The 14204-nt window shown below is 39.5% G+C and overlaps 1 protein-coding gene across 5 annotated transcripts in view; it reads left to right on the forward strand.

Moving 5' to 3' along the window:
• Positions 1-14204, forward strand: part of Arhgap18 (Rho GTPase activating protein 18) — a 173027-nt gene that overhangs the window by 120056 nt on the left and 38767 nt on the right. For all 5 annotated transcript variants that reach the window (XM_004845972.3, XM_004845971.4, XM_004845968.4 and 2 more), the window contains exons 4-5: positions 2659-2722; positions 6669-6850. In XM_004845972.3, the coding sequence (XP_004846029.2) occupies positions 2659-2722; positions 6669-6850 (246 nt within the window). The remainder of the gene's footprint in view (positions 1-2658; positions 2723-6668; positions 6851-14204) is intronic.

Consider the following 14204-nt stretch of genomic DNA (forward strand, 5'->3'; position numbering starts at 1 on the left):
CATTCATGAGGAAATGAGGAATTTGAGCCAAATGTGGATTGTCACTCTTTCATCAAGAGAGCCTTGGGTCTGAGAAAAGACAAAGTCCGCTGAACTAAATGGTGCTCTTAAGGGCATGGTGGCCAGGTAGCTGTGGCCCAGAAGACCCACTGAAGAAACAAAGGGATTCCATAACAATAACAATCTCTCCCACCACTCCTGTATGATGACAGTGCTAACGGCTTCACCTGCTTCATCTCACTTAATCCCTCCAGCTATGAGTGAGGTATTACATTGCCATTCTGAGGCTGAGGCTCATAGATTTTAAGTAATTTGCCCAATGTCCCATAGACACTGAACCCAAATTTGTCTGACTCCAAAGTACATGCTTTTAACTGTTCTATCATGCTGTATTTTCCTTTCCATATACATTTCTGATATTATGCATACTGAATGAGATTGTATTTAAACTATAAATAATAATAAATATGATTCTCTATAAAAATATGGAATAGAAGGGCTAATATTTAAAGTATCTGTCTCTCATGTGCAGGATTTTTGCTTTTGGTAGATGTTTCATTCTTTCAAGAAGTCTTTTCTAGTTTCAGATTGTGACTCAATTTGCATGACCAATTGTGGATCAAATCCAGCTTTTTAAGGCAATTCTGGGGTCACGAGATTGCCCCAGGCACTTGTCTGAGTTAGGGACTTATCACCCAGTGGCTATTTGGGACACTGTTGTTGAAGGACTAAACTAGATTTCCAGCTGTAGAAAAATGAATGGAAAGGAAATACAGTATTGTAATATTTCTTCCCCAATTAAAGAATTGTCCCTAAGGGAACTAAAAGGAAGTAAAGAGGAGAGGAGCCAGAGAGCTGAGCCTCAGCAAAACATGTATTGTGGGATTCCTGCCAGTCTTCAGCAGGATGTTACCAGCTGGTGCTAGAAGCAGCACTTTTCAGCAAATTCCTGGTAATGTCTAAACCGTATGGTTTTGAGTCCAAGGTAATTGGTGGATTGTATTGTCTGATGGACTCATTAAGAAATAGCACAAGGAAATTAAAATAATGTTGACTTGCTTACACAATATGCCTTTAACGGAAACACTACTGCCCATTAGACATTTGGCTTACATCCTGTCCCTCAAGCAAACTGGGTCCAGCCGCCCTGACGTGCAGTTCTGTTCTCAAGTAAGTGTGTAGTCAGCTCTTCCATTTTCAATGCTTTCTCTTGAAGCCCTTGCTGACACTAGGAAATGGAATACAGAAATGAATACCATCTGCCCTGCCATCTTCAATCGCTAAGGCAAGCAGTGAGACCACATATTCCAAACTATGGGTTTCCATGTGAGATTGGGACCTTGCTGTGCACGCTGTGCCACAGAGGGTCAGCTCTCCAGAGTCATGGACACGGGAAGGAGAATGCACTGCCCGGTCCTGCAGCCAGCTAATGTGCGTGCACCCACCTGCCGCTCCTGGGTCTGGGCCTCGTGGTTCCCTGTCCTGGGGATGGTGTGCATCTAAGTAGGACATTATTGACATTAAGTCCCTGCTCTGGGGCTTTCTATAGGTCACAAATGGAGTGGGAGTTCTTTGTGGTTCTTTGTGGCTGATACTTGGAGTGGCACTACAAGGGCCACTTTTGATCTGGGGAGATGGAATCCAACAGAATATTTAAAAATAATTCACTCAGTCAGGCCCCTTGGTGTGGCCTTGTAGGAAAGGAGGAAGTGAGTCTGACCACACTTGCTGGTAGGTAGAGCCAGCCATGCTGTCCCAAGTTCATGAACCCTGGAGAGTCACATGTCTCAGGTGTCACTGCCCCAATCCCTTGGCAAAAAGAATTCCACTGAAAGCTTTAGGTCTTAGTATCAATCGATTAATTTACTTTTAATTTAATCTCATATTTATTTCTTGCTTTTTTGCAAAAGAATTTCTATCTTCGGCTCATAACTAATTCAGCTTTGTAATTTTGTGTTCCATCATAGCATTATTGAGATATAATCCATATGCTATAAGTTTACCCAATGAAAGTGTATGACTTCGTGGAGTTTAGTATGGTCATGTTTTCCAGCATTACCACAATCGGTGGTGACACACTTTCTTCATCCCCCATAACTGTAAGCGGCCATTCCCCATATTCTGTTCCCTACACTTAGGCAACCACTAATCTACTTTCTGTCTCTGATTTTCCTCTTCTGGACATTCCATGTAGTAAAAGTCATAAAATATGTGGAATCATAACATATGTGGTCCTTTGTTTCTGGTTCCTTTCGCTTAGCACAATGGCTTCCAGGTTCATCCACATTTAAGCATGCATCAGCATTTCATTTTTTATTGCCAAATAATATTCTATTGTGTAGATAAACTATATTTCCTTCACTTGCTCGATATGACTAGCTTTTCACATGCTTTTCTTTTCCCCTCACCAAGGACACCTAACATTTTCCATATTCCCTCCTGAGTGGTCTTACAGTTGTGGGTTATCACACATTTGTTTGCTTGCTGGTATAACCATAGTGGTTTCTTTTCCCACTGCGAACGTTGTAAGTCTGAGCACATTTTTTGTACTCTGAAGGTTAGTAATGAAATTATTTACACCACCATTTTCTCAGCCCGTGACATGGAGATGACTAAGTGTCTTGTTTTTGGACTAAATGGCTCATTTTCTATGTTTAGGCTCCAGATGGCACTGAATTTCGGTCAGTTGGAACAAACGAAAACAAACACCAAGAAAAAGATGGTATGCTGGTCTTGCCCCCTCCTTTAATTAGTGTAATAAATAATTACAACTTTTTAAGATACTCACCTTTTATTCTAGTAAGCAAATTCTGTTAAAATAACAATGTAAGCTCCCAAGTGGGCATTACATGGAGCTGAAAGTATAGTTGGCCTTTGGTTTTTAGTGTATCCTTGTCTGATCCAAAGCCCATTCATGTAGCATCCTGAGCCATTATTGTGCGCTGGGCATTACGTGGAGGCCTGGTAGGTACCTGGTAGGTACGGGCCTTCAACCATTTTGTAGATAAGACAGCTGAGTTTTAGAAATGTAGAGTCATTGTTTCAAGATCGTACAGCTAGAAAGTGCTACCAGGGAATTTAAAGCTTTCTTCTCAAATTTATAAATGGATTAATTTTGAAACACTTTAGAGAAACTTAAGAAAATTAAGATTTTGGGGGGACAATTGATTACAATTTTTTTCCTTGAATATTTATTTCCAAAATAAATTGGAAATCAAGGCGGGAAAGAAAATAAATGTTACTACTGTATTAGTACTTAAAAAATAGCTGTTTCATTTGTCTACATAAAGGAAAACTGTTCTAAATTAAGATCATTGATTTAAGCTTAATAACTTAGTCCTTAATTGTTATTTAACAAACTATAACAAAAGTGAAATGTGTTTGTCTCCTTAAATTTCAATGTCTTGGGCATTCATGGCTTTAATATTTGGTTTGGAAGTGGGAGATGGGTATCAGGTAAACTAGAGGCCTAGGAAGTTCCCAACCTTCCCATTGAGAATCCTGGATTATGTGGGAAACTTTAGAATCTTAGCACCTCTAACACATTTACTTTTTTCTGTATTTTGGGGGAATGTCTCTCATGCAATCCTACTTTAAAAAAATACATACACACATGCAAATTTACATGTGTGTGTGCAATGTGTGTACAGTTGATTTTGCCTACACTTCTGTGAAAGTTTCTGTAGCTCTAGATTTTAGCAGAAGAAAATTCCAGGTGATCCCTCATGTCTGTATCCCAGCTGACAAAGTGGCCAGGGCCAGCCAGACCTCTGGTACCAGGGTCAATCTGCTTGGGGCTCTGGGGAAGAGTCCGCAGCAGTTGTTTAATGGATACTAAGGAAAACACTGTCCTTTCTGTGGGCTTTTCTTCCCTTGCCAGAGATCATAGTGTAGGCAGTGACAGCGAAAGTTCTGAAAAACAAGTTCATTATGTGAGCACCTTTCCAGCCTCCGTTGCAGCAGACAAGGGCAGCAAGGCAAACTTGTGGCCCCATTTATATCTGCTTTGCTGGATGCTAAGTATCGGGCAGTGACCCTCCAGTCGGAAGGAGAGGAGGATGCATTCACCGCCATCCTAGTCAGTGGGTCGCTAGTTCAGCGCCCGGTCTAGGCAGTGCCCGCGCTCACCAGCCAGCGAGCCGACAGCTTCATGCAAACATTAGAAGGTTTGTGAGGAGACACATGGGGAACCAGCTGCGCTTCCAGAGTGGGACTGTTCTGCCCTAACTCGGAAGGCACGGTGACAGTGGTTTTTAAATGCACTTGATTTTAGCCAAAAGGCCGAGAAGCGATGGTGTGTTTTAAATGTTTTCCCCACTTTCGGATTTTCAGACGTGTTCAGACAAAGTTTGAATATTGCAAGTATTGTCACATTTGCAGTGAATCCACCACTACATGTCCATGTTAACTGTTTCTCAAGTCTCCCAACTCTGTCTCTGGAAGGCCCAGGGATTAATATATCTGTTTAGAAATACTAGTCATGCGAAACAATTGAGCTTTAACATTGCTATGTTTGTCCACCTGTTTGTCTGTCTGATTTTAATAGGGGAAGAACAAACATTTTAAAAACTAAAGCATTTTTGGATGTTTGGGACAGTTAGAAAACTTTGGGGGATTTGTAAAATACCTAAAACCTGATGCTATTGTTCATTTTAAAGCAAAGGAAAACAGATGAAAGAAATTAAAATACTGACACTGGAAGGCTTCCAGAGTAGAAAGGTTTATGCTAGCATTCTTGTTTAAGTTTTCTCTCAGATGATCATGAATGCATCCTTCTTCGTGGCTCATTAACAGTGCTCTTTCTCCCATTGCTTGGAATGTTTTTCCCTAAGCTCTGCCTTGACTTCATTTACCACTTCAACTGAGGCTTTTTATATAATGCATGTTTAAATTTTTGCTGTATTTCTGGAGGAAGCTCCTATATCTCAAAGTGTCATAACTTAATTATGACTACTAAGCTTTAAAATCTACACAGCCCATTTACTTGGGTGGGGGTTAGGGAGAACTATCATTGTAGTTCTGACATGGAGTTTTGAGGAGAGTAGTTTTTAAATTCTTGTCTGCAAACTTTCAACTGCTTAAAGGTAACTTCTCATTTAAGAATATGGCTAGTCATTTTTTTTCTTAGAAGAGTTTCCTAGAAGACCAATGTGGATTCACAGTAAATCATGAAACAGCATGAACCAATGGGAAAATAAGACAGGCTTTGATGTTTATGCTAATATTAAAAAAATTGATCATAGTACATATTCTGATTTCTAGAACATGTCTGGGTGTTGAAAACATGAATATAACATAGATGGTAGCAGATAATACAAATAGTACCCAGGAGCTTTATCTTATTCTTCATCTGGGAGCAGACTGGGCCCATGTTTCCCTTCTCTGTTGTGAGACGCCCTGAGGGCTGGACCAAGCAGAGATGTCAGCATCTGGTTCAGCTTTCAAGATGGTGACAGCAGGATTAGACCAGGCCAGGCCCTTCTGAGCTCGGAGGCCCTGGCTGCACACACCACACAACCTACTTTTTAATGAGAATAAGACTAGATTTAGATTTACATCCTGATTTTATTTTGATTAAAACAGTGTTTTTCTTTAATAGATTAAATGAGCATAAATTCATTTTCCAAACAGCAAACTATGCATATGGCACATATTTATTAAATATTTAGATTAACTTTGCCTTCTATCACTTTGTTGTGTCTTTGCATGTGAGTATGTAAGCATGCAAATGAGCAGTGTATATCCATTTTTAAATTTAGAGAGTTTTACCATGAATCATAGGTCTCCAATATCAGCAATCTGTCATTGGTCCCAGAGTTTTTCCAATGTGAATTGCATTAAAAGCAAAAAGCTACCAAATAGTCAAATTGAGAAGTATTTTTACCAAGGCATAAAACTGGTATTTTTGTCAATGAGGTGCTTGAATGTTATTTCTTTCCTGGCAGATTGACAAAAAAATGCATTAAAAAAAGCCAAAATAAAGTGAAACATACTACATTGTATATTCTTGAAATGTTGACAATATCTGAGGCTTATTTGACTCGTGTTTGTATCTATATCAACTTTCATGCTCTGATAGAATCAGGTATAAGACCTGGGGTTCCTCTACCTGACACCTGTTGACCTGACTCCCACGATGATAGATTTTTGGCATTAACTTTTGTTTTGAAATTTTTACTATGATAGAGAGCTAACATGATAGAAGGAGGTTTTTTCCAGGAATCTATTCTATGAGGAGATGACGAGGTATGTTGCTAGTTCTAAAAGAGATGACAACTAATCTTACTTCTCCGTCTTTCCCTTTTAAGTCCTCAGTGTAGAAAAAACCCCAATTGTTTCTACTAAATATTGAGGTTTTTCCACCAAGAGTCTGATAGCTTCCAACAGTGCTTTGGATTGGGACTCAGTCTAAGAACAGTGATCAAGAAATATTCCACCGTCAAACCCTGGATTTTTAGTGGCCTTCCCATTCTCCACTGGTAGGATTCCTTGCGTATGTTCCTGAAGTAACAGTGAAGTATTGGCTGGAAAAAAACGGTACTCTTCCCAAAGGTTTTTATGTAGTTAATGCTTTGGAATACAAACACTCACACACACACACACACACACACACACACACACACACAGAGCAAGCCTATGAATTGGGTCTTGGGTCTTTTTCCTTCCAGACCAGGCTTCTTCACGACTCATTGTTGGTGATAAGGAGCTGATCCTGCCTATGCCTGAGGAGATGCCTGCGTCTGTGACAGACATCAACCTGGAGGTGTCATTTGCTGAGCAAGCCGTCAGTCAAAAAGACAGCGCCAAGGATAAGACGTGGAAGACGAAAGACAGCAATGCCTCCTTACCTGTATGTAGTACACAGTTCAGGCGCTGCAAATAGAATCTACCCTTTCCTATCAGCTTTTTATTTTGAAAATTTAGAACCCATACAGAAGTTGAATACATGACATAGCAAGCACTCTATGGCCTTCGAAGATTGACTTGACAGTTATTAATATTTTATAATCTTTCCTTTCTCTTTCTATATCTACCTGTTGGTATGATCTGCTGTCTGATATACACTCACTTTTTGTCTTGAGATTATCAGGGCATACAAAACAAAACAGTTTATAATACTTAAGAAGTCAAACAGTAATGTGTGCCTGTAATCCCATCTCTTGGGAGGCTGAGGCAGGAAGATTGCACGAGCTCAAGGCCAGTCTGGGCTCCATAGTGAGTTCAAGGCCAGCCTGGACTACACAGTGAGACTCTGTTTCAAAGAAAAAACAAAAACAACAACAACAAAAACCAAAACAAAGACCAAGAGAATGTTTATAATACTTAAGAAATTGAACATTAAGCGATAGGTCTGTTGAATAGGCAATCATGAGAGAATTTTCCTAGTTGTCCTAAGATTGTCCTTTATGGCTTCTCTCTCCTCTACCCCCATTTGGGATGTTGCATTGTTCTTTGGTTTTCCTTGAATTGCTCCCATTTTTCCCTTAATGTCTTTGAAAATCTAGAGCAGTTTTCTGATTTTGTCTGGTTGTTTCCTTATTCCTGGGTTCCGGTTAAACATTTTTACCCAGTCTGCTGTTTAAGTGGTGTTTGGGCTTCCGCTGGCCTCATCAGAGTCACTGCATGGAATCACATAGTCACTGTTGGTGATGGACATTTGATTGCCATCTTGGTGAAAGAGATGTTTGCTAGGTCTCGTTGAAAAGATACCTTTTTCATATGCACTCACTGCTCATCTGTGGTCCTTGAAGCCACCTGAATAACGTACTATCCCATTGCGCAATGGAGTGCCATCCTCTGTAGTCGTCCCTGAAAATGCAACGAAAACGATTTTTGAAAAACAGTGGTTTCCTAATTCTATTATTCCTTCTACGTTTGCTGAATGGCCATCTTCTGTACTAAGTGGTTTCCCTCCTTTTTCTATTTTTGTGTATTTTTTTGGTATTGTTTTTGAATACCACTAACGGCTGGTGGCTTTATTCTTTTCACTCGGGGTTTTATAAATCATTATCATTTTTCTTTGATGGTCAAGTTGACACAGCCTGCAGCAGTAGGAGCCGCTTTGAGCTGGTTCTGGGGTCGTTCTGACGTCAGCACATCATTCTCCTTTGGTGCCCAGTGCAAAGAGTGCCAGGCCCACTTTGTACTTTTCTCAGACTTGACAGCAGCTCTGTCTTTGAGTAGCAAGTTGTTGCTTAGAGTGTAAGCTCTGTATACGGAGTATTCTCACCACTGCTGAGCACCTTCTATTGCAAAAGGACACTGAGAATTTCACACACACAAAACCAAAACAGAATAGTATGATGAACCACAAGTACTCATCACCCAGCCCAGCATTCCTTAAACCACAGCCAATCCTGACCCATGCATGTCCTATTCTGTGCTATTTCAAAACACATCTCCAATTTACATTTTGTCTGTAAAGATCTGTGTTGCTAAAAAAAAAGGAGAATTTTAAAAACACCTGTTGGGGTTACCACTATTATACTTCACAATTCTTAATTTTAAGTACCCAGTCAGTATTAAAATTTCAAATAAGGGGCTGGGGATTTAGCTCAGTGGTTCTGCCGCCTGCCTCGCAAGCACAAGGTCCCGAGTTCGATCCCCAGTACCAAAAAAAAATTTCAAATTGTATCACAAAATTCATGAATGTTTTTGGACAGTTTTGGGAATTGGCATCCAAACAAGCTCCACACATTGAAATTGGCTGATGTCTTTATAGAGTCTTAGTCTCCTTCTCTATCTGTACCTCCCTCTGTTCCTCCCTTCCGCCTCCTCCTCTTTTTCCCCTGCCTCTTTCCCTTTTTTTTTGTTCTCTTCCCCTTTCTCCGTCTGTGTTGGTACTTCTGTCTTTCCATCTATCCTTTTGTCTCTCCCTCCCTCAAACTCTGTTTGTTGAAGAGACCTGGTTATTAAGGTGTAGAGAATTTCTTCCCCAGGCTAATTCGCTCCCTGTGGTGTAGTCCATCTTCTGCTTTCTGTCTTTCTTGTTGAGACAGGTGATCATGTGTCCTGTTTCAGGAGACTTGCGGATCTAGTTAGATTTTTTGGTGAAATTAACAACTGCTTTGGATCAATACCAGGGTTTATTAATGTTTGCAAATGATCTAATATTTACTTCTCATTGTCATTTGTTTATTTATTTATTTATTTATTTATTTATTTATTTTTGGTACCGGGGATCAAACTTGGGTCCTTGAGCTTTCCCAGCAGGCAGCGAAACCACTGAACTAAATCCCCGGCCCCCATTGTCATTTATTAATTTGGATATTTTATTTAAGAAAAACTTCCTAGACATAATTTTTCCATTTATTTACAAGTTCTCAATTTTTTTTTACTTGTTCCTTCACATCTTTAAACAGTGCCCAGTTAATGTTTGTGTTTATTTTATAAAAATAACATCATAACTCCTGGGTTCATACATATTTGATGGGGTCTGGATAAAGTTTCCCAGGATTATCCACCATATTTTCTGTTCCAGACTTAAAACCTTATTCTTCTGTCAGAATTGCTGGTTCTGGTTAGTAGAAATACTTTTGTGTCTATCATCAAGACAGTGGACGTATTCAGTGCTCAGGGTTGGGAATCACTTTCAAGGCTTTTCAGAAGACAGAAGCATAATTGTGTCTTCTTTTTTGCACGCACAGCATTGTGGTGATATATTTAGAATGTCACATAACCCTCCTTTGCTTTATCCTACTTTCATGCACAACATTCTCAGAATAACAATGCTAATGTGACCATCAGCAAGGGCACTAGACAATGACTGAAAATTATTTTTCTTCAGTTGTTTGTGTCTTTGAAATGTATCCCAACAGGGATTTCATATATTAAAATGATTGTGGTGTAGGGTGGTAATACTCTGAAAGGTTAAGTCAATAGTTGCATACCTGGTTGGGTTAATTTTTTTCATTTTACTTTCAGTTTTTTTTACAGATTGCTTTTTTGAAATGTAATTTTGTTTTATAATTGTGTAAAATATTTATGTGATCCAAAAGTCAAATCTAGAAACAAGATGTATTAAAAATCTAGCTTTTATCTTTGAGCAAGGACCCTATTCAACTCTTCCTCTTGGAGGCAAACTTCTTATTTTAATACTGTGGTTTATCCTCCAGTTCTTATATACATGGTAGCCCACTTTACACATTTTCCTAACTTTGATTCTATTTGTTTTTTGACTTAGTATATTCTGAAAATCTTATCTTCATAGTACGAGAAATACATCATTTGTTTTTATGGATACACTGTTCTCCACTCTAAGGCTGTATTATAATTTATTCAACCAGTGCTGGGAGACATTTGGTTATTTCCAGGCTTTCTTGTGTATTTTGAAGAATCTGTTCTTAGTACCTAGTGGAAAAGTAAAGGAGCTTGCAAAGTGTGGCACAAACTGATGATCCATGCTCCCAGATGAGGTGTCCTTAGGGAAAGTAATGTTTTTGAGATGACAGTCTTGATTGCGAAAGATGGGAAGGTTTGAAATCGAAGGTTCATAGGCTCTAATCAAGCAAGATGCAGACATGATTGACTTTGTTGACTCAGTAGCATAAAACCTAATTAATCTCTGCTTGGGAAGTGGCAAAAACAAAACTTCCTCTACCATTTTAATCCTTGTTTAATACACTAATTTGAGTTCACTGCCATCTTGGTTTTGTTCATGTTGTGCCCCAAAATGACATTGCTTTTTCTGAGTATGAACTTAGATTAACTGTTTGGAATCACACGTAGAACTATCAGTTGTATGCTTTTGATAAGTATTAGTAATCTGCCTATGTATTACATGTATGTTTCTACAACCTTTTTATCAAAAGGCATGGATGTGTTATAAAGATTAACATGGTTGATGAAGGGAATGTTCATTTTCAGTCCTCTGCAGCAGGTATCTAAGCAGATAAAACAACCAGTTCCATTTCTACCCCATGCTTCTCTACCTCTGTAATAAGCAAAGGCTTTTTATGCAATATGTTGTTTCCCTGGGACCTCATTTCATGTTCACTCCTTGTTCTTAGCGCATTGAGCGGTCCTACTTAATTCTTTATGATCTTTCACAGTGGATTCAAACTGCTCCTCTTAAATTTGGGGATCCAGTGTTATAACCTTTAACGTGCTTTGGTTTGAAAATTGAGCTACTATGCACATACACACACTCAGAAATTGTGCTCAGCAATTGCTCATTTATCGGATGATCTCTAGGAGGTCGACATTATTTGCCCTATTTTTTATATTAGACTGCATAGCTTCCTATTGCTTGACTTCCATCACTAAGCTTTTGAAGGTCACCTTCAACCTGATGCTAAAGTGTTTTGATAAAGTCAAGTTCGTCACTAGTGAAATGACCAACGGCACCCTCTTGCTGCAAGGCCTATTAAAAAAGGGTATAATAGGGCAGGGAAAGCTACTTAGCTAATCTACATTACACTTGGGAAAAAGTGACCTTGCATTGTAAAACATATTTCATTCTTTCTGTAAAGAGCTTTTCTCTCGATGAAATTCCACTGTTGTCTCTTAGCCAAGGAACTGAATCATTGAATCTATTAACTAAACAAAAACGAGACGGGAAACTTCATACATATTTAAAGTGGCTACTATGAACTAAACATTGGGATAAAGAACTAATTCCTTCATTAAGCCCAATGTTTAAATAAATAAATAATCTCACAACATATATTCGTAGGTAAATACACTGTTTGAACTAATCATATTTGGGGATTCTCTAAACATTTACCTTAGGTAATGCTTTCAAATAATTATATCGCATGTGTTTGGCTTATTAAACCAAAAGCAACTGAGTTCTGTGAAACATTAAAAAGTATTTAATTGAGTAAATATGGCCCGTCCTGCTCTTCAGAAAACAAAATTATTAGCAGAAATGTAGGGCCAAGCAGAGAAAGATATGACAAGGTTTGTGTGGTTCTTAAAAGTAAAGCTCAGCAAAGATCACAGAAAATCAGGAGGATATCAAGAGCATCCAGTAAACTGGATTCTGAGCTCTTTTCTGTAGGTCCGAGTTTCTTTATTTCTTCAATAGACAGCAGCAGAACACCGGAAGTTATAGGAAATGATGAGGCTGTAGCTCCTGACCTTTTGGATTATTTTCCTTCTTTTTTGAGACAGGATCTTACTATGTAGTTCAGGCTGGTTTTGAACTCACCATGGCCTCAAACTCAATGATCCTCCTGCTTCGGCCTCTCAGTGGTAGGATCACAGGGGTGCATCACCATGCCCAGCTTAACTCTTGACTTTGAGGGACTCCCAGCCCTATGTCACTACATGTCAACCTCAGTTTCTGCCTGCCTGCGGTGTAGACAGGGAAAACAGTAGAATGGTGACTGAATCTGGGGTCTAGGAGACCTGAGTTTGCGTTCTGTGGTGTCTCTGGCTTGTGGCCATGTGTAAGCCTCTGTGCTGAGCCTCAGTTTCCCCAACTACAATGTGCATAGAAAATCTTACCTATTTGGATTTTTGCAGAATAAACCATTTTAAAGTATGAGTGCTATCTTTATCCTTTTTATTAGCTTGCCATAGTATTTAGGAGAAAAGGAAAACCATGAGAGATGAAATTAAAGAGTTCTGTGAAAAAATACAGTAAGAATGCTTAATAGGTCTTGATGCTTAACTAATGTGTGCCGTTCAGTTCTCACCACCGTCTTCTAAGGTAAGATCCCCGCCTGCCCACTGTACAGGCGAAGAGGCAGTGGTGTTACCTGCTGGTGAGCAGTGGAGCCAAGACGGGCGCCCTATCCTCGGTCCCCGTCCCTGGAGGCCATGCTGGAAATCCAGGGCCAGCATTGTTTTGCCACAGGTTCTCACGGGAAAACAAATGCACGATCCAGAGTTAAAGACAAAAATGAAAAAGCCTTTTATAGTGAACTTAGAGGTGTTCTTTTGGAGTTGAATTTGCTTAAAAAGAATGGGCTGCTCAGTAACCCAGTTTTAGATTTTAGGAATTATGTGAGCACTGTGGGTCAGATGAGGTGGTCTCTTGACTCCACTGTGCTCTTCGGGATGGCTGAGGGCCTTGCAATGCTGTTTGTGTGTGTGTGTGTGTGTGTGTGTGTGTGTGTGCGCGTGTGCGCACATGCTTCTGCATAGCTGTCACACTCAAGACAAAAGCTGAGTGCTGGGGGAGTGCAAGCTTGGCATGCTCCTGGCTCTGGGTTCCAGGCCCAGTGAAAAAGAAAAAAAAAATTACTAAAACTGAGAAATCAAGAGATGCTATTTACAGTGAATGTTTAATTTTTTTGAAAAACTTATGATAGTAAAAATGTATTGCCGTTAGTCCCTCTCAAAAACTATTCCCACTCACTCTTGGCACTTTCTGAAGCAGCCTTTTTTTTGATATTCAGATTATTTTTTTATTTTACTAATGCATGCTTGCAGTACATGAGTACATGTCTCACTGGGTGTTGGGACATGTACATAACACATTTTAATTTATTTTCTCTTTTTGGTTTTTGTTTGTTTGTTTTTCACCTCCTACCCTCCCTGTTCTCTGTACTTAGAGACCCGTTTGAAATGCATAGGAGGGAGTAGAGAAAGGGAATGGGAAAAAAAGAATTGAAGGGGAAAAATGATAAAATTGGAGATTTTGCACAGGGGAAGGGGACCGAGGTTTGGGAGAAACAAACAAAAAAAGAAACTATTTAAAGAATCTATTATTGTTGACATAAATATCCTTGAAAAGGGAAACTAGCCATATTTTCTAAAGCTAAAAATTGAGGAGCTCAGCATGGCTTTAATTTGATGTCTCCGATATCCAGCTGTCTCCTGCGGTCAGTCTGTTGTCGGAACACACGCCATTCACCCCTGGAAAGGCCTGCATCACGGGGAAGGACACTGTGAGAGCCACAGGAATGCCTTAATCTTATTATAATTAATTCTTTCTGAGTGACTAAGTTTGACTTCTTGGACGTCTTGGGAAGAACCCCCCTACAAGGCCCAGGGACCACACTTGGAGAACTGGTGCTTGAGGATGTGTCTCTTGCACTAATGTTTAAACCCTGAAGTATTAATGATATGGTGCAAGAATCAGCAAAGCAAAAGGACTAAAAAGGAATCAGCTGAATGTTCTTGGCAATTAAATGAGGAAGTCAAGGGTAAACCCCCAGACATATCATCTTGATGACAAGATATTTTATCAGACTACCAGAGAATGACCACTCTTTAGTACACACACAGTGGGGCTCTCGTTTGTATTAAACATG

Source organism: Heterocephalus glaber, unplaced genomic scaffold (assembly GCF_053883595.1).
Source record: "Heterocephalus glaber isolate CG9 unplaced genomic scaffold, H.glaber_assembly_v1.0 deba00001550, whole genome shotgun sequence".
Lineage (NCBI taxonomy): Eukaryota > Metazoa > Chordata > Mammalia > Rodentia > Bathyergidae > Heterocephalus > Heterocephalus glaber.